Below are 20964 nucleotides of genomic sequence, written 5' to 3'. Positions count from 1 at the left end.
AAGGGAAACAACAAACTGGGGGAAAATTTTATAACAGATTTCTCAGATAAAGGTATAATTTCTCACATCAAGAGAACTAAGTTAAATTTATAAGAATATAAGTCATTCCTCAGTTGACAAGTGGTCAAAGGATATGAACAAGCAGTTTTTAGATTAAGAAATCAAAGTTATCAATAATATAAAAATATTCTAAATCACTCTTGATTAGAGAAATGCAAATTAAAACAATGTTGAGGTACCACCTCACACCTATTTGATTGGCCAATATGGAAAGTAATAAATTTGATTGGATGTGTTAAAATTGGGATATTAAGGCATTGTTGGTGGAGTTGTGAACTGATCCAACCATTCCGGAAGGCAATTTGGAACTAGTTCTAAAGGGCCATAAAATTGTGCATTCCCTTTGATCCTATAATACCACTACTATGTCTTTATCCCAAAGAAATCATAAAAACTACTAAAGGATCTACTTGCAAGAAAATATTTGTAATAGCTCTTTTTTTGGTGGCAAAGATATAGAAATTATAGGGTTGTCCATCAGTTGGGGAATGTCTGAACAAATTGTGGTATGTGTTGGTGATGGAATGCTATTGTGCTATAAGAAAAGATAAGCAGAATGATTTCAGAAAGCTGGAAAGATCTACATGAATTGATACAGAGCAAAATAAGTAGAACCTGGGAGAGCATCATACATAGTAACAGCAATATTATACAGTGATCAATTGTGAAAAACTTAGCTACTCTCAACAATGCAATGATCTGGGATATTTCTAAAGAATTTATGATGGGGAATGCTATACACTTCAGTAGAAAGAACTGTTGGAGCCAAATGCGATCAGAGCATATTGTCTTTCACATCAGTTTACTTAAGGTTTTTTTGGGGGGGGTTGCTTTTGTTTGTGTGTGCTATTACTTCATTGACCAATATAGAAGTGGGTTTTGCATGACAATACATGTATAGCCCAGATCAAACTGCTTACTATCCCTGAGTAGTGGGAGGGAATGGTGGGAGGGAGATGGTTTGGATTTTATAATTTTGGAAAATTTATGTTGAAAATTATTATTACATGTTACTGGGAAAGTAAAATATCTTTGAATAAAAAAGAATTACACAAGACTTAGCAGCTGCAACACTAAAAGAACGCAGGACTTGGAATACAGCATTTCGTTGAGCCAAAGAACTGAGCTTACAACCAAGAATAACATATCCAGCAAAGATGAACAATTATAAAAGGTAAAAAAAATCAATATTTAAACTAAATTGATATATAATTATACTAAAGGAGTTTCAGCTATTCCTGGGGGGAAATCCAGAACTCAGCAGAAAATTTGATCTATAAGAAACATACAAAGATAATGAAATACCAATCATAAGCAACCCAAAAGCTCTAATTGTTTGATTCTTGTATGGGAAAATGTCATCTAGGGCCTTTGAGAATGGCTTCATTGCCTGGGTATTTTAAAGAATCATGTCTGTATGGAAGAATCAAGGTTGTGTGTGAATGTATTAGAATGAGCTAAAATGGTAGTAGAGTAGAGCAGGAGGAAGTAGGATAGAATAATTATCTCAAAAGTAGGAAGAATGAGTGGAGGGTCTGCCTTAGAGAAGACAAGAAGGAAGTAGAGAGCTTGTAATACTAGAACCCTACTCCCATCAGACCTGGATTAAGAGGGAACAACAGATAAATTAGAATGGTAAAAATCTTCTTGAAGGGAGATAGCATAAAGTAGTTCCTTCAGGGGATAGAATAAAAGATGAAAGGGTGAGTTAACAGAGAAGTAGGGCAAGGGAATAAAGAAAAGTGAGGAAAGGGAGGTATAATTAGAGGAGAGTATGTATCAAGTGGTAGTGGGGTAAGGTGAGGGGCTGCTGAGGGATTCTTAGGACCAGAAAGGTAATGTGTTTTACATTTAAACTTGTATAAAGAAGTAGGAGGGTGTGGTTGGAGGGCTTGGGATAAGAAAGAGATTTTTATGAAAGCTGGATAGAATAAGAATTAAAAGGTAAGGGGGAAGAGACAAGGGAATGACTTTTGGAAAGGTGGGCCAGTTTGGAAGTAGGAGGGCAAGGGGAGAAGATAAGGGAGAATTTAGGGGAAAAGGTGTGCATTGGAGAGGTATTGGACAAAGGAAATTGGACATTTGAGGAAGGATGTCAGAAAGAAAGGAAGTGGTGGTGGTGGGGGAACAACAAACAATGAGTTGGAACAGAGTAGATGGAAATAGACAGTTAGTAACTATGACATTGAATGTAAATCAGATGAATTCATCCATGGAAAGAAAATGGATAGCAAAAAGGGTCAAAATCCAAGACCTGACGATGTTGTTTACAAGAAATACTTGGAAAATGAGAGATGCCCATAGAGTGAAAGAGAGGGGCTAGAGCAGAATATTTGATACTTTAGTTCATCCAAAGAAGGCAGGGGTGGCAATCACGATCTCTGACAGAATTGGGGCTAAAATGATATAATTGGATGGGATGAACAGGGTAAATACATTATGTTGGTAAGGGCACTATGGAGAATGAAACAGTATTAATATTGGAACTGTACTCACCAAGTGTTATATAGATTTTTAAAGGAAAAACTAAAGATACAGATGGAAATAAATAACAAAATAATTAGGTTGGGGGATTTTAATTTTCCCTTCTCAGAACTAGATAAATTTAACCAAAAAATAAGCACAAAGTTAAGGAGATCAATTGAACCTTAGATAAGTTAAATATAATAGACATCTGGAGAGTTCCCACACACCTGCATGAAGTTAATAGTAGATCCAAGCCTGAGCATTCACATAATCCAAACATAGATTCTGGTGGGACAACAATAGTTTAGAGAGTATTCTGCAAAAATCTTTCTTTAACACTCATCATAGTATGAAGGTAATACTGCATTTCTGAGGAGTTCTGGCATTGGAACAAAAGTTCCATTGAGTATGACCAAGCTGGAAAGAGTTGGTTTTGGAAAGAGTTTGGTCCTAGCAGCAAATTGTCTCTACTGCCTAAAGACCAATCTTAGTTAAATATGATTCTAGTAAAGAACCAAATGTGTTAAATTGATCAAATTAAATGCTGATAGGAACATGGAGAAACAGACCTAACATTACCTAGAGCAGAAAACAAGATAAAAATATACATTGAGAATTGTAAAGCTGTACATACTCTTTGCTTTAGGGATCCCATAACTAGGATTAGACCCAAAAGGTATTATTAAGAGGGTAAAAAACCATGTATATATGAAAATATTATTGGAAGATTTGTTTGTAATGGCAAAATAACCAGAAGTAATACAAATTCAGTGATTCAGAGAAATGGCTGGATAGATTGTAATATTTAAATATCATGGATCGTATTATTGAAATGAAAAATATTGGAAATATAAAGAAACATGAAGATATGAGAAGGGAAGGAAAGAGATAAGAAAAATACATATTATGATTACATCAAGAAAAATAGTCACAAAATCAAGAGAAAAAAGTATCAAAGTAAAACAAATCCAAAGTGAACTTAAAAACAGAGGATATTCATATTAGTACACATACATTTCACATATTCCTAAGCAAATTGTAAACAACAAAAAGAGAACAGCCTTAATTTTTTCATTTAAATCTGAGGCAAAGTTCTTAGTTGAGAAGATGGGAATTGGAGGAAGTATGAGAGGTCTCAGGAGTGATTCAAAGGTTTGGAACAGCTGCTGGGGGGCGGGGGGAGGAAGTGAGTTAGGGAAGGATTACCTAGGAGTAGTGAGAGTACATTTGAGGTTATATAACATATCCTCAATCTGGTTTAGCCCCACTTACCCGGTTGAGGGTAACCAATGAGCCAGAAACCCATCATTGAGTTAGAGGGATGTCTATCCCAAGCAAGTGAAAACTTGTCCCTGCAGGATGCACAGATGAGAACAGTTTGTTCTAACAGCCATTAAGAGGGCTGAAGGTAGTGCTGTGGAGTGCTTAGAGTTTATAGTCAGACACTGATGACATCAAAGTCATCCTCTGCATCCCAGACCATCAGTAGTTGTCCTGACATGTGTCTTATTGCTGGCCTTCAGTGACTCTGAAAGAGAGAGTAAGGCTGATGATGACTTTGTGCAACTCTGTCTCACCTAAATCAAATATCATGCACAATTCAAGACCACCCTGTGATATCAATTGGTCCTCTTCAAAAATACAGGACAAACAACAACATGTAAAATAAATTTATAGTGAATCTAGTCAGTATGGTTTTGTGATTTTTCTCTACCTTCTTTCAGCAGCCCTTAATGAAGTTCAAAGGCAGTGTTGGGAGTGATCCAAGGCAGAGGCTTGGCCTAGGGCAAGATTAGTGACATGATAAGGAGGCTGAGGACTCAAGAGGATGGTGTAGAGTGGAACTACCAAGGAAGGGTCAAAATGGGAAAAAGAGAGTATAGCTCATAAGAGGGTGATGGACTAGCAGAGAATTGAGTTTGAGAAATTGTAGAATGGGTAGCTTTGTATTGTTTTTCGTGAAATATTTAAAGAACTATTGAGTAGAACCAAGAGGATATTATAAACAAATACAGATTTAATACTTGAAGATTAAATTGTGAATTTTACCTCCAGAGAAAGAACTGAAAAATAGAAACACGAAGGACAATATGTGTGTGTGTGTATGTATGTATGTATGTGTATATGTATGTATATATATATGTGTGTATATATATATATATATATATATTCCAGATAATGCCTTTGATGAGACAGGGAGGTGCTGAGACACTTATAAATAAGTTCTATTATAATAAATAATAATAATGAAGAGGAAAGAAAAAAAAAACCATAGGAAGACCCTTGTTACTTTGAGTATGATCCCTTTGGAGGATTTTGAAAAAATCATTGATTAGTATTCCATAGAGTGAGGATTAGATGCTGGAAGATCTATGGAAGATACATTACCACTTTAATGAGATCATATGGCCATTGCCTTTTAGGCCCTTGGACTCTTCCTAGCATATTTTCTTAACTTATCAATCTAACCAATAACCTTTTGTGGTCAAAATGGTCATTAATCTCCATCTTGACCTTATATTTAAGTCCCTTCTGTTTTCATTTTTCAAATTATTTAATATTGAAAATAGTGACATTATCCTTAAAGAATTGAAGGAGCTTTTAGCAGTATGGCATAAAAGGAGTTTTCCATTTGAAAAATATAATAATAGAGTATATAAAAATATTCCTAGAATCAACCTGAACTTATAGTCCTTGTAGAAGAAAACTAGTATTACTTTGAACTTGAATGAAGTTATTTTAGGCACATGAAAGATTTTAGTTTTTGCTATCCAAATAAATGGTATTGTGCAAAAATTATATTGTTAAATAGGAATATAGAAAAATTAGAAATGGTAAGACTAAAATAAATGATTTAAGAAAATTATGAATAGATTCCATGAAGTAGACAGTTTGGCAGATATAGTCATGTAAAAATAGCATTTTCATTAAGTAGTCATGGTTTTATTTGTTCCTTTCCCTTTAACTTTGCATACCCCTTAGGCTTATTACTTCTCCAATCTTGGACCTCAGTTTTGTCATCTGCAAAATGAGAGTGTTATATCACCTGACTTTTGAGTTATACAGAATACTTCTACTTCTTTGTTGTTATACGATCTTATTTCTAAACCTTCACTTTCTGTTTTAGTAACAACTCTCAAGACAGAAAGGCAAGAGCTTAGGGGTTAAGTGATTTGCCCAGAGTTACACACTTAGGAAATGTCTAAAGTCTGATTTGAACCAAGGTCCTCCCAACTCTAGGCCTGGCAGTCTATTGTTTCACATAGATGCCCTGACACTCTCTTTTAAATTGATCCTCCCCTCCCCCTTAACATAAACATAGAAATAGAATATTAAACTCAATGGCTCTATGACAATATGGTAGGACATCTTTAAATGTGATTTATAATCAAGAATTTCAATTAAAAAAAGCAGTCCTTGGCTTGGATTCAAAATTCATCAAAGGAGACTGAGGAGCAGTCAGACAGGTAGGAGAAGAACTAGAGGGAGAGCTGAATTAACAAAAACCTAGAGAGGAAAGAATATTCATGAAAAGAGTGTCATCGACAGTGTCAAAGGCTACACAGAGAACACAGGATGAAGATTGAGAATACAAATACACCGTTATATTTGGCGATTAAGAGTTGTATTGGAATCTTGGGTAAAGCACTTTCATTTGAATGATGAGTTTAGAAGCCAGATTGCCTAATCAGACAGTGGAGCTTTTCATGAACAATAATCTTGAATCAGTGTTTGAGAAATTGAACTATATGTTTACTTATCTTTACTATAACTTTCATTATTAGCATTACCACATCATTACCAATTCATATTCAAATATAAGTATTTAGAATTCTAACATATATCTATCCTCATCTCAGAGGAGTTATTCTATATAGCCTTTTATACACAATCATACATATATGCACACACAGTTTTATAAGTATATGAAACTCATCACAACCCACAGATTGGTTTTTAGAGAATAAGGTAAGTGAAATTATGTTGGTAAATTCCATGTTTTATGAATTCTTTTTTTGCCTTGAACTTAAGATACCAATTGAGTTATGTTCCAAATAAGTCCTAAAGGTTTAAAGAAAATTTGAAAACAGCCTCTTTAGAACTAAATTTAACATAATCAGCAGTATGATCATCTTTTCATGATTGAAATGAGTGATTTTATTGCTTCAAAACACCATTCATCTGTCTAATTTAATAGCTGTTGTGCTTGCAGACTCTAAATTAATAGACAAGCTAAAAAGAAAATGGCCACTAATTTTGGTCATTTACTCTGTTTTGCAGAAGTTCAGAGATGCTGAGAGTAATGAATATACTATCGGCTTTTTACTTACCTTTCACCAATCCACACAAATATATTTAGCTCAGTTATAATATATATTTATAGAGCTTTTTAAATAGTTTTTCTAAATATTTTCACACCTAGCTTATCTACTTTAATGGAAAAAGAAAAATAGCTTTATTTCAGTAAATAGTTTGTTTAAAATTTTCTAGTCTTTTAAAAAGACTTTAATAAGATTTTTTTCAAATTTATCCATTTATTTCAAGGGAAAGACTCCTGTGCTTTTAAAAAAAGCCATTCCAATAGTGAAATTAGTGATTTCATATATTTCTTTTTGTCTATTTTAGGATGACTACCTTAGAGTAGTTAATATTATATCCAAGAAACCACCACTGCTAGACAAACCTGGTGAAGGAGGCTACAATAGATATGATTACAATCTTGTTGATTACCAAGAATATGACGAGGGCCGCAGTTTTTCTCATGATCGAAGAAGTGGTACACCCCACAGAGGCGTATGTAAATTTCCCCCCGTAACTTTTTTGTTCCTATACTTAAGTTGATTGGATTCAATTTTTGACTCCTATATGGCCATCTAGACAATTGAGAAAATCATTCTAGCTTGATGGTCTTAAAATGCCCACTGCATAGAAGTAGTCGATGAGAACTATATATAGGCAGCCTATCCTCATCCATACTCTTTTCACCAGAGGGGCAAGTGATTGGTTCATCTATTGCCATGGCACGCAACTGAGAATGAATAGATGGTCCCTCTGTATGTGGGTATTCTTAACATTGAATATCCATCTGTAATTGCTTTGAGTTAAAAGAAGGCAGTAGAATTCATTTTGGTTAGTTGTCAAAATTCAGTATATATGATGAGTGTGTGTGTGTGTGTGTGTGTGTGTGATGTGCACTTGGTAAACATGACAATTCTCACTGAATCAAAGAGTGTCAAGATGTAAGTTGTAAGAAGTCTGGAAAGATAGATGGGTTGGTTTAGGTTATGTAGGACTTTGAATGTCAAATAGAAGATTTTGTATTTGATCCTAAAGGTTATAGGGAACCACTGGAGCTTGTGGAGTAGGAGGTGACAATTTCAGACCTTAAGAATATCACTTTTCTATCTGAATAGAGGATGGCCTGGAGTAGGGAGAGATTGGTAGCAGGCAGTGTAACCATCTAGGTTTTGGCAATAGCCTAGGAGTGAGATGATGAGGGTCTGTATGGGGAAAATGGCTTTATGAGAGGAGAGAAGGGGAGATATTAAAGATGCAACAGAGATGAAAACGATAGGCCAAGGCATTAGATTGGATATGGGAGAGAGAGATGAGAGATAGTGAGATGTTGAGAATTTTATCTAGGTTTAGAGTCTGGAGGATTGGCAGGGTGCTGGGGCAATAATTGACATTAATAGGTTAATGGCTTCCTTGCTGGTCCACAGATAAGATAATCCATCTCTTTGTTCTGGTCATTTTCCCTGGTTCTCTCCCATGCCTTGGATGCTCTCCTTCCTCACCTCTGCCTTCTGGCTTCCATTAAGTTCCAACTAAAATCCCATTTTCTACAAGAATTCTTTCCCAGTTCCTCTTAATTCTTGTACCTTCCCTCTTTAAATTATTTCCTATTTATCCTACATGTAACTCATTTGTTTGTGTCTCTTGCAATAGGTTGTGAGCTTCTTGAGAACAAGGACTATGTTTTGCTCTTTTTCAGTACACTTAGTATAGTGTCTGGCATGTAGTAGACACTTAATAAATGTTTATTGATTGATTTACTGACTAATTTATAAGGCATATGGAGAAATTTGAGCCTAGATTCATTTAACAAAATTTTTAAAAAATTGTGCTTCGACTACATTCAGAATCTATCAGCTTTCTGTTGAGGTGATGAATAACATCTTTTATCATATCAGGAGGTTTCTCAAAGTGTGATTGCTTCTCTTGTGTTGATTAGGATTCATAATTCTTTCAAGTTGTTCTGTCTACTTCACTTTGTTCATACAAATCCTTGAAGATTTTTCTAAAATTTCATCATTTCTTAAAATACAGTAATATTCTATCACATACTTGTACCATACTTGTTCCATCCCTCAATTTCCAATTCTTTGCCACCATGAAAAAAATATTTTTGTACATATGGATCCTTTTCTTCTTTCTTTCCTCTCTTGGAGATATAGACTTTGTAGTGAATGATATCACTGGTCAAAGGATATGCACAGTTTACTAGCTTTTCGGCCATAGTTCCAAATTGCTTTCTAGAATAATGCACCATTTTTTATCCACCTATTTTCTCACAATTTTTCTACCATTTTTCATTTTCCTTTTCTGACATATGATGTATATTATGTGATACCTCAGAGTTGTGTTAATTTCTTTTTCTCTTATTATTGGTGACTTAAAACTTTTTTTATTCTGAAAACTACTTATTCATAACTTTTGACTATTTATCAATTTGGGTACTCAGATTTTAGGCATTTTTATTTTTCTTAGGTTTAGGATTGATTTTTCCTTTTGAAGGGTCTGGAATGGGGGATTTGGATATATGATTTCACTGGTATGGTGAACTCACAGTAAGGAAACTTCTATCATTCCAAATTGATACCACTTCTGCAACTTAGAATGTTGCCCAGACATTCTAATGGAGAGGTTAGGTAACATGACTAGCTAGTATGTGCCAGAGGTAGGACTTAAACCCAAGTCTTCCTGATTTCAACCCAAACACTATCCACTGTACCATGCAGTATCTCTGAAGGAATGGGGAAAATAAACTTGAGCGGACAAGTCCATTAATGAATTGGGAAATGAGAATAGGCACTATAATTTTTTTAAGTCATTATGATCTTGGAGTAAATTCAGAAAAACCCCAAGATTTATTTTGTTGCTTTATTATGTATGAAATTAACAGGTTCTTTTTCTCTGCTGTAATAATATAGTTGTAATAATCTTTTTTTCCTTAAAAGCTCCAGGGATTTAAATCATTTTTAGGATTTTGAATATTCTTTCATTGAAAAAATATTTCTGTTACTAAAGACTTTGAGCTTTCTAGTTGTCTTTCCTGATATTTTGAAATATTATTTACTGGAAGTCATTGAAGAGTTTAGAAAGTTACAGTTGTAAAACTGCTATGCTATTTACTATTTAAGTAGAAAATAGTTGCCAAATTTAGTCAGTTCTCCATTTTCTGTGTTTTCCTTAAACATGAATTATTCAGGGGAACTATCTTTCTGAACTAATTCCCACTTGTCATTCAGCATGAGCAAAAAAGGAAGTAAAAAAATCAGATTATTTTGATAATTGTTTTGCTCTATAACAGATCTTTAACACTTTGTTCATTCTATAATTTTTTCTGCTTTAACTTTTCAGAATAAACGTTTCTGCTATGCAAAATAATTTGAACACTAGTTTTGTTATAAATATGGGGGCCAATAAGTAAATCATTAAAATTACTCTACCCTATTTCAAATTAATGATTTATGGTAAATAAATAGCATAGCCATAAGTAAATAATTGAAATTACCCAATCTCAATTTAAAATCAGGGCAGCTAGGTGGTGCAGTGGATAGAGGAACAGTCTTGGATTCAAGAAAACTCATCTTCCTGATATAAAAAATCTGATCTTAGAGATTTACTGTCTTACCCTGAACAAGTCACTTAACCCTATTTGCCTCAGTTTTCTCATCTGTAAAATGAACTGGAAAAGGAAATAGCAAACAACTTTACTATCTTTTAAAAAATTATTTTTAAAACCCTTACCTTCTGTCTTAGAATCAATATTAGTATTGGTCCCAGGGGCTAGGCAATGGGGGTTAAGTGACTTGCTCAGCTTCACACAGCTAGGTAGTGTCTGTCTGAGTCCAGTTTTGAACCTTGGACCTTCCATCTCTAAGCCTGGCTCTCAAACCACTGAACCACCCTGCTGTCCCCTACTCTACTATGTTTGCTTTTAATCACCATTCCCTACTTCCCCTTTCCTTCTGTTATCTCCACCATTTCCTTGTCTTATTCCCCTTCTACTTCACTATAGAGTAAGATAGAATTCTATATCCTGGTGAAGGATGGTTGTTATTCTCTCTCTGTGCCAATTATGATGAGAGTAAAGTTTAAGCATTGCCCATCACCACCTTCATTCTCCCCTTCACTGTAATAGTTTTTCATGCCTCTTCAAGTAAGATAATTACTCCCTTCCACCTCTCCCTTCCCTTTTCTTTGAGTGTAATCATCTTTTTCAATCTTTGATTTTTGCATATCATGTCATCCTAATCAGTTTACTCCCATACCTTTTGTCTGTATACTCCAAACTGCTCTAATATTGATAAAATTTTCAAGAGTTACAAAGTCATCTTTCCTGGTAGGAATATAAACATTTTGATCTTATTGAATCTCTTAAATTTTCTCTTTCTTATTTACCTATTTATGCTTCTCTTGAGTCTTGTATTTAGATATCAGATTTTCTGTTTAGGTCTGGTCTTTTCTCATCAAAAATGCTTAGAAGTCTTCTATTTTATTAAGTGACCACTTTTCAACCTGAAAGAAAGAAAGTTTTGCTTGGTAAGTGATTCTGGCTTGTAAACCTAGTTCTTTTGCTTTCTGGAATATTATAGTCCAAACCTTGCAGTCCTTTAATGTGGAGGCTTTTAAGTACTGTGTAATCCTGACTATATTTCCATGGTATTAACTGTTTCTAGCAGCTTATAGTATTTTCTCCTTGGCCTTGGAGCTCTTGAATTTATCTATAATATTCCTGGGAGTTGTCATTTGGAATTTATTTCTGGAGGTGATCTTTGGATTCTTTCCATTTTTATTTTAGTTTCTTGTTTAAGAATATCAAGGGACAGTTTTCTTTGATAATTTCTTGTAATATGGAGTCTAGGCTTTTTCTTTTTTTTAATCATAGTTTTCAGGTAGTTCAATGATTTTTAAATGACCTCTCCTGTATCTGTTTTCCAGGTCATTTGTTTTTTTCAATGAGATATTTCATATTTTCATATTTTGTTTTATTATTTCTTGATGTTTCATGAATTCATTAACTTCTACTTGCCCAGTTTTAATTTTTATGGAATTAATTTCTTCAGTAAACTTTTGAACCTCTCTTCCATTTGGCCAATTCTATTTTTTAAAAAATTCTTTTTCTTCATTGGATTTTTGTACTCTTTTCCCTTTTGGTCAAGTCTACTTTGCATTGCTTTCATTTTTCCTCTTCATTTTCCCTCTGGGTCTTGTAATTGATTTTTGAAGTATTTTTTGAGCTCTTTAAGAGCTTCAGACCAATTCATATTTTTCGTTGAAGTTCTGAATGTGTTTGATTTGCTTTCACTGTCCTGTTTTGTATTTGTGTCTTGTTCTTTTTTGCCTCCATAAAAATTTTCTATCGTTATGTGTTTTCTCTGATGTCTACTCATTTTCCCAGCCTTTTTCTTTACTTTTACTTTTATCTTAATGGTGGGCTATGTTCTTAGGGTATAGAGAGCACTCTCTTAAACTTCATTTTTTCCTTACTGCTACCCTTAGCTCTTTTTCTAGGTTTTTGCAAGTTTCAGTTCTTCCAAGCTCTTATTATATTCTGTCCCCTGGGAGCTCTGAAAGCCACCTTCCTCTGCTGATTTAGTCTCCCCCTGGGTTTGTTGAAAGCTTGCAGGACTCAGAGCACTGTGATCTCCCTTGTGCTGGGGCTTCTGGTTTGGATATGGGCTTTGGGCTTGAAGAGACCAGGCATACTGCATACTGCCTTTTTGAGGGCCATGGGACATCACCTTGGGCTTAGGCAAGTGTTCTTGGCCACACTCTGTGCTTACAGAGGCCAAGGGCAGTTTGGACTGACTTGAATTAAGGTTCAGGTCCTCACTACTGACTTGGACAAGAGATCTAGGCCTTCCTTTTGGTTTCTACCAGCTAGGAGACCTGCTGACCCCCTAGTGTTGGGGTTTAGGGCCTCAGTTTGGGCTTGGGCAGGGACACTCACTATAAGACACACTGTGGACTGCCCTGCACTGGGTTTGTTGCCTCACTGCAGTTTTGCTCTGGGGCTTGTACCTTTAAGGAGTATACCTGGGGTTGTAGTGCTATTGACTTAGGCAGGGTCTTGAAGTTGGATTGGGTGTGGGTTCAAAACCTGGCTTGGTAGATGTGTGGTAGAGTTTGGACTTGCTATTGGCTTGGGCTCGTATTCCTTAGTGTAGCCTTGCTGTAGGCTGTGATCCCCTCTTATCCCAGTGAACCAGACCTTCTTTGCCTAACCTTCAAATTGTTTTCTATCGGAGGGTTATTTCTCTCTGTGCTCTTGTTGGTTCTTTCACTCTAGCATTCATTTTGAAGTGTTATTTTAAGATTAGTTAGAGAAGATTCTCAGAGTTCAAGCTTTTCCTGCTTCTACTCTGCTGTCTTTGCCACTAACCTCACACAGTTTCACAAAGAGTCAGGTATGACTGAATAATGACTTTTAAAGCTGTGATATTTTAACATCATATATGAGAACATTTTTCTACTGAAATAATCACAGTCTTAAGACTAAATGCAAATAGGTCCTTGGATCAGTTTTATATCTTTGAAAGCCATAGGCTGAAATGCAGTGATGTTGCATGGGAAGTGTGTTTGAATAAATTAAACTTGGTCATGTCCTGAGAGTTTTCCACAAATAGTAATCTACTTCATTCCAAAGGGATTTGAGTGAATAACTATTTCATGGGTTACCCACTAAAGAGGAGAAAAGGATTTATAGTAGTAGAGGGATCTCTGTGTATTACTCATGAAGAATAGAACACCTAGAAGTTTTGTTTGGACACCAGTTGGTCAATCTTTTTTCCAGAACAGAAAGTTTGGGTTTTCATTTGAAGGGTGGGACTTCCGTTTGATTGTAGGCCCCTAATCCTCATAGGGGAGAGAACAATGTACTCTGAGATCTCTATAGGGATTGAACTCTTCTTTTCTTTTTCTTCCTCATCTTTCCTTCCTCTTCTCCCTCCTTCCTTCCCCTTCTCTCTTTCCCTTATCTTCCATCTTAGAATTAATATTAGCTCCATGGCAGAAGAGTGGTAAGAACTACACAGTGAGGGTTAAGTGGCTTGTTCAGAGTCCTATAGCTAGATTAAACTTTCTTTTTGAAATTAAAAGTCTGATTTTCTTTTCCTTTTCAAATGAGTCACTGATTAAATCCCAACTTATATTGGGGTCTGGAGTAGAGGGGTACTTATTATGAGACATAGAAAGTGTCACTACCTCCATCCCAGTTGGACTTCATACTGGCTTTGTTGTGGCACTTCATAACTGAGTCTAGAACAAAATATGCCCCTCTGGGAGAAGAGGGCAAAGGCCCCCAGTTCTTCCTAGAGCCAGTGTATTAGTATTGCATATGAGCTCCAAGCCAAATTGATTTGTTTTCTTCCCTGAAAGTTGAAAGGGAGTAGCTTTGGATTGACCCCAGATACCTTATCTCTTTAAAGGGTTCTCCTATGTGGCATTCTTTTTTTTTCTTTTCTTTTTTTTTTTAAACCCTTACCTTCCGTATTGGAGTCAATACTGTGTATTGGCTCCCAGGCAGAAGAGTGATAAGGGTAGGTAATGGGGGTCAAGTGACTTGTCCAGGGTCACACAGCTGGGAAGTGTCTGAGGCCTGATTTGAACCTAGGACCTCCCGTCTCCAGGCCTGGCTCTCAGTCCACCGAGGTATCCAGCTGCCCCTGTGTGGCATTCTTTTTGATAAGGCAGTCTTTATTTTCTTTTCTCTTTGATATTGTTTTGGGATTAAAGAATACCTTTTGTAACCATTATAGTAGGCAGTAACTTGGAACTTTGTACAATGTTGATTTGTTAAATTGTATTACCATGTATGTGGAAGTTTGAAATAATGTTACTCATTTTGATTATATTTCTGTGCCACATAGACTTTCTTCACATTCTTTTGGTATGAAGCCCTTCAGACATTCAAAAAGAATTATGCAAAACGTTCCCAACGTTACGAAAGAGTAATTTAGGATTTGGAGCAGTGAACTTTGTGGACACACTATTAGATTTGCTGAGGAGAGTACATATGTAAGTGGTGTCAGAAGGGGCTGAGAATTTTAAGAGTAGAGGAAGGTAGAGAAAATGAACCAAATCACCTCACCCTATCTAAAACTGGTGTAAAGAACTAAGCCCTGGTACTATAACAAGATTAAGATTATCTATTCTTAAATTGGAATCCATAGACTCCCAAAATATGTGTGGAGAGATTTTTTTAGGGGATCTTATATCTTTTCTCCCACCATTATGATTGATTTCCTTTGTAATATTATGTATTTTATTTTATGTATAAGAACATTATTCTGAAAGGGTACATAAGGGTTTCAACAGACTGCCAAAGGAGTCTTTGACTCCCCAAAAAAGAAAATATGAAAAGATTGATGCTCAGTTTAAATCTTTTTGAAAGGCATTGGATGAAGCACAATGATGTTAAGGATGATTGATTAAGGAAATGTAGCCACACTCTGGCTAAATTGCAAGCCAGCATATGACCAAGGGATTTGAGGTATGGGTCAAGCCAGCAGGAAGTATTCCAGCCAAATTCTTGAAAAGGAATTTCTTAAAGAGTGAGAAGAGTTCATTGGACTTAGCTTTCTTTCTATCCAATCCCCTGGGCTGAAGAGGACTCTATACAATTTAAGGATTCAGAGGATTTTGGATTTAGCATCTTTTCCAATATTACCCCAGTTAGCAACAGTGTCTTCAAGGCAGATTCAAGGAGCTCAGAGAAAAAGCTACATCATATCTAAGAGAAAACTTAATGAGTTGTACACAAAGGGGAGAAAATTACTTTTAGGTAACTTGGAGGTATGAATTGCCTTTTTTAACCATGTATGTTTTCTGAGTTTGAGTTCACTTTCCCCAGTATTCTTCTAGTAGGAGAATGTTTCACAGACTTGGTGAGGGGGATGGGAGAGAATGTTTTAGTATCTGCTTCTTACAATATAAACTTATTTGATGCTCCTTTCTAAAAGATAATTAAATTTGACTGACTAATCGATGTCAATGATAATTCTGGAGAGATGGCTAGTGAACTATATATAACCTTAGAGAGACATTCCCCAACCTCTGGGGCACCCCTAAAAGTCAGTTAGCTAGTATATCTGTTGCTTGGGAATAGAATCCTTAGCATTTACAAAAGGACTACATATTGAGTTTAATTCATCAAACTCTTAAAAACTGATAGTTATAATTACGAGAATAAGCAAAAAAAATTACAGTCTGGGTGATAATTAGATATGTAAACATAAATATGTTGGAAGATATGGTGCTAAGCACAAACTACTACTACTCTAAGAAGAAAGTAGGATTACTTTCTTTCATGGTCTTTCTAGAGAGGACTTAAGGCAATAGATGACATCCATAGATCTTTTAGAAAGAAAAGAATTTTACCTTTTTTAAAAAAATTGCTAAAAATGCAAATAAATGGCATTTTATAACAAAGTTACTTTCATTATAATCTTAATTTTAAACAGGAGCACTTCTCAGCCTGCTTTCAGGAGAAATGAGTATTTTTTTTTAAAAGTCATTGGGTGCTAGGATATCTGTTTTTTAATATATACATAGATGCAGGACTCGTTATTAGGGACTATTTTCTCTAGGGCTGGTTACTTCAGTTGTTAAATTGGAACTCATAAAGGATGTAAAAAGGATTAAAATCGATATTTGTGTTCTTTTTCTTTTCTGGTTGGCTAAACCACTATTTTTATTATTTATTGCTGTTGTTATTTTGGTATGCATTTTCCAGGATTAATGTTAGAAAGCATGGGGGCAACTATAGATATCTCAGTGGATAGAGAACCAATCCTAGAGATGAGAGGGCCTGGGTTCAAATGTGGTCTCAGATACTTCCTAGTTATGTGACCCTGGGTAAGTTATTTAACCCCTGTTACCTAAGCCTCTACCACTCTTCTTCCTTGGAACTGATCCTTAGTATCAATTCCAAGATAGAAGGTAAGGTTTAGGAAGAAAGAAAGAGAAAAACAAAGAAGGAAGGAAGGAAGGAAGGAAGGAAGGAAGGAAGGAAGGAAGGAAGGAAGGAAGGAAGGAAGGAAGGAAGGAAGAAAGCATTTTGCTGACACATGAGTGATTGATGTTTTCAATACAGGTTGTTCTTAGTTTTAATTGTAGCTAGGAAAGGAAATGATCAAATGAGAAGAACAGAGTAGTAGGTTCAATATAGGTTTTAAATCTGAAAAAGACTGGAATCAGTCAGCAAAGACAGGTTAAGTAAAAATTCAGAAATAATACTTGAGAAGACATACATAAGCTATGACCTCAAACAAATTAATATCCTTTGCACTAACAGTTTGTCTGGGGCAGAGAACAATTATGACTATGATGATAGACTAGCATCTATATAATACCTCCTATGTGTAGGGCACTATGTCAAACACTTTATAAATATTATCTCTTTTGATCCAACCACAACTCTGGCAGGTAGGAATCGTTATTCTCATTTTACACTTGAGAAAACTGAGTCAAGCAGAGATTGTGACTTGCCCAAGATCATACATTTAGTGTCTAAGATTGGTTTGAATTCTTAAAGAACAAGCTGGCTTAGGTTCTTAAATTTTTAAGTGGGGTAGCTAATAATCCTCTCTTCTCAGCCAGGCTTCTTTTTGTTATTAAAATATTCATCTATAAACCTCAGGCCCACAAATAGTCAAAAAATGGGGTTTTGTTTTTGCCTGCAGGTTTTAGCCACTGAGGTTCATAACTTTAGAGCTGAAAGGGACCTTCATAGGCCACCCCATCAGATCTATCCACTGGCCCCTTTGACTCCAAATCTAGCACAGTTTTTCAAATATGCTTAGTTTATCCAAAATAGTTATAGTCATAGTTTTAGTTTTATAGTCATTCTAGCAATGCTTAGCCAAAATAATTTAAATGTAATATATTTATGTATCCAAATGTATATAAAATATCTTTTTATGTTACAGGATGAGCCCAGCTATCGATGGACAAGGGATGATCATCCTATAAGTAGACAGCCTGACTATAGGTAATAAAATAAAAATAATTTCTATTAATGTTATTTCTTCCTCACTTTTTAGGTATGTTTCATTGGGTTTCATTTTTGGTGTACTTTGAATTAGCTCAGCATCGGAATCTTAGTTTTGGCTAGTTATCTAAAATGTCTTTATTGGGGTGTTTCTCCCATGTAATAAATATTTATTATATTCCTTTTTTAGCCATACTTTTATACTAGTGACTGTAGAGTATGTTCATGAATGTTTTCCAGCATATAATGTATTTAGCTGAGTAACTACTTCTATATTTTTATATAATTTCTTTTTTTTTAAACCTTTACCTTCCATCTAAGAATCCATTCTATATATTGGTTCTAAGGAAGAAGAGTGGTAAAGGTTAGGCAGTGGGGGTAAAGTGACTTATCCACGGTCACACAACTAAGAAGTGTCAGCCCAAATTTGAACCCAGGACTTCCTGTCTCTGAGCCTGGCTCTTAATCCACTGAGCCACCTAGCTGCCCCCATATAATTTCTATAAGAAGTTTCAAAGAAGTAACTGTGATGGTCTTTTCTCTTACTTGTTCATGAAAAAGCTTCTAATCATCTTCTCTTCACTTATGGTATGAAATACAAAAAAATCCATGAAGTTTTTAAGCTATTGAAAAAATTTTCATATTTTGGATACTCTGATATTTACCTTGAGGTAGGTAATAGTATATGCCCCAGCAGCCCCCATGATATCAATGTTTTAAGAGTTTAAGGTTTAAATCCTTAGTTATGTAGGAAAAAAATCACTTATTCAGAGGGACTCATTCTCTATCAGTCAGGTTGCTTTAAATTTTTATTTAGATGTGTGTGGTCTGTTTATAATAGATATAATGCTTGGGATATAATATGCACTTGATTGATTGATCACTTAAGTTAGAAACCTTCCGTATAAGATCAAGAGTGAAACAAGGATCACCATTATTATTATTATTATTACTTAATATTGTGTTGATCATGTAGTAAACATAAAACTAGTCTTATAGCCAGAAAGACCTATATTCAGATCCTGCTTTTGACATATTTGAGGCCCATAAAAATTCCCAAAGTAGATTTTTGTTTTTCTCTGCACCTAATTTTAGTTTTCTTTATTGAGGTTCACAGATTTAGAGCTGAAAGGCATATTAGAGGTCTTCTTAACCAACACCATCCATTTTGACTCCAAATGTAGCACAAGTTTTCAAATATGCATAAACTAAAATAATTCCAGCCAATCTTACTTTACTCATTGTTATATTTCTATCTACATTTAATCAAAATCATTTTAATGATGTATACCAGCTGTGTGACCCTGGGCAAGTCACTTAAACTAATCTTCTAGGTAATATTCTTAAGACTGTAATTTGCAAAGAAGATAGTAACCTGTATATGTGTACATGTTTGTATAGATATATGTAGATGTGTATATGTATTATGTGTGTTTGTTTATATACTCGATGAAGTCTAAGATGTATAATACTTTCTATTTTTATGGGAAAGGAACATTTTCCTTTCCAAGTACAATAAACATATTGTAACATTTCCTAAATTTGTAATAACATTCATTTCTTTAGCATGCCTCTTGTTTGTAGAACATCAAGTCAGATACCCGAGGAGATAGGATCAGAGGCTAGCTAGTCCATTCCATATTCTCATGAGCAAAATGAAGCCCCAATGTATTAAATAACTTTTTCCAGGTCACACAATAAGTATCAAGAAGGGATTTAATTTAAACCCATGTCCTCTAACTCTAAGCCAGTGTTTTTGTTTTTTGCCTCAGTAGCTAATACGAGGTCTTTGCCTTCAGCCAATATCAATAAACATTAAGTACTTACTATGTGCTAGGCACTGAGTGAATGCTGGTGAAACAAAAAAGAATTTTAATTTATAATGGAGTAGAAGAAACAAAAAGAATTAATTACAAAGTTAATACATACCATTGTATTTGAAAAAAGAACTTTGTGAGATTTAAAGGGGATAACCTTCACAAAGAAGGTAACATTAAATTTCGTCTTCAGATCAATAGGAACTTAGTAAAGGACAGAAAATAATATTTAAAGCCTAGGAAAAAACATGAACAAAGGAACAGACTGAAAAAGGCAGAAATTGCTAGAGATGGAAGAAAATGAAAGAAAGTTCAATTCATTTATTTTTTAGGGAGAGTACAATAGTTCCCCTTTATCCACAATTTTGCTTTGTGGGGTTTCAGTTATTTCAGTTTGAGGTGTCCAGAGCAGGATAAAAGTCTCCTCTGCTCTAGAGGTCTGCCAAGGGCAGCAGTCTGCCCACTGTAGCTGAGGTGGCAGCTTTTCTGCTTTCACTTGAAGGTTTTTTTTTTGAGGTGGTGGGGAAGGCTGCAGAACACTAAACTTAGGAAAATCACTTTGGTGACTGAATAGATGGATTGAAAAGGGAAGAGAGAGCCTCAGGGCAAGCAGACATATCAGCAAGCTATTGCACTAAGTCTAGGTATGAGGTGATGAATGACTGTACCAGAGTGGTGGCAGTGTCAAAGGAGAGATGGGAATGTATTAGAGTTATGTTGCAGAAGTGTTAATAACAGGCTTTGCCAAAAGATTGGCCATAGGATGTGAGTGACAGATTGGAGTTAAGAATGATGCCTAAATCAGGAGTCTGAGGGACTAGGAGGGTGGTATTACCCCTGACCATATTGAGATTCGTGTTAGGAAGTTAGGAAAGGGAGGAGGCTTTAGAGGGAAAGATAATGGGTTTAGTGAAAGACAGTTCTGAGGCTGGAGGTCCTCTCTTCTTGCTGCCACCTGACAAAGATCTACAACTCCCTGGCCTGATCTGACTTTGGTCTAACTGTGCCACATTGTTTCTGATTTTGTTGGTAGCCTCCTTTGGTATTATTCTTGGGCTTTTGACTGACTTCTTGTGCAATTCAATCCAAGTTGGATTTCTTGATCATTTTTGTCTAGGAACCATGATAGTTGAATACATGAAGCAATGCAACTGAGCTCTTCACAAAAACTTTAGACACATATCTAGAAAATGTACCAGAGTTAACACTGGTGGGAAAATTCAGAAAAGACTACAGTGAGTCCTTTGTCTGGCCTGTCTTTACATTTAGGGATTCAGAGGGGTCTATGGACACCAGCTAGTAAAGTAAGAGCAAGAGTAGACTGCCATGTGGAAAACTCTA

The 20964-nt window shown here is 35.4% G+C and overlaps 1 protein-coding gene across 1 annotated transcript in view; it reads left to right on the top strand.

The window, feature by feature from the left end:
• Positions 1 to 20964, top strand: part of PPHLN1 (periphilin 1) — a 135985-nt gene that overhangs the window by 6750 nt on the left and 108271 nt on the right. Inside the window, exons 2-3 of the mRNA XM_044679109.1 lie at positions 7153 to 7320; positions 17745 to 17806. Of these exons, the coding sequence (XP_044535044.1) occupies positions 7153 to 7320; positions 17745 to 17806 (230 nt within the window). The remainder of the gene's footprint in view (positions 1 to 7152; positions 7321 to 17744; positions 17807 to 20964) is intronic.

This window comes from Gracilinanus agilis, chromosome 5 (genome assembly GCF_016433145.1).
Source record: "Gracilinanus agilis isolate LMUSP501 chromosome 5, AgileGrace, whole genome shotgun sequence".
Classification (NCBI taxonomy): Eukaryota; Metazoa; Chordata; class Mammalia; order Didelphimorphia; family Didelphidae; genus Gracilinanus; species Gracilinanus agilis.
This window is presented reverse-complemented; position numbering and strand designations above follow the sequence as displayed.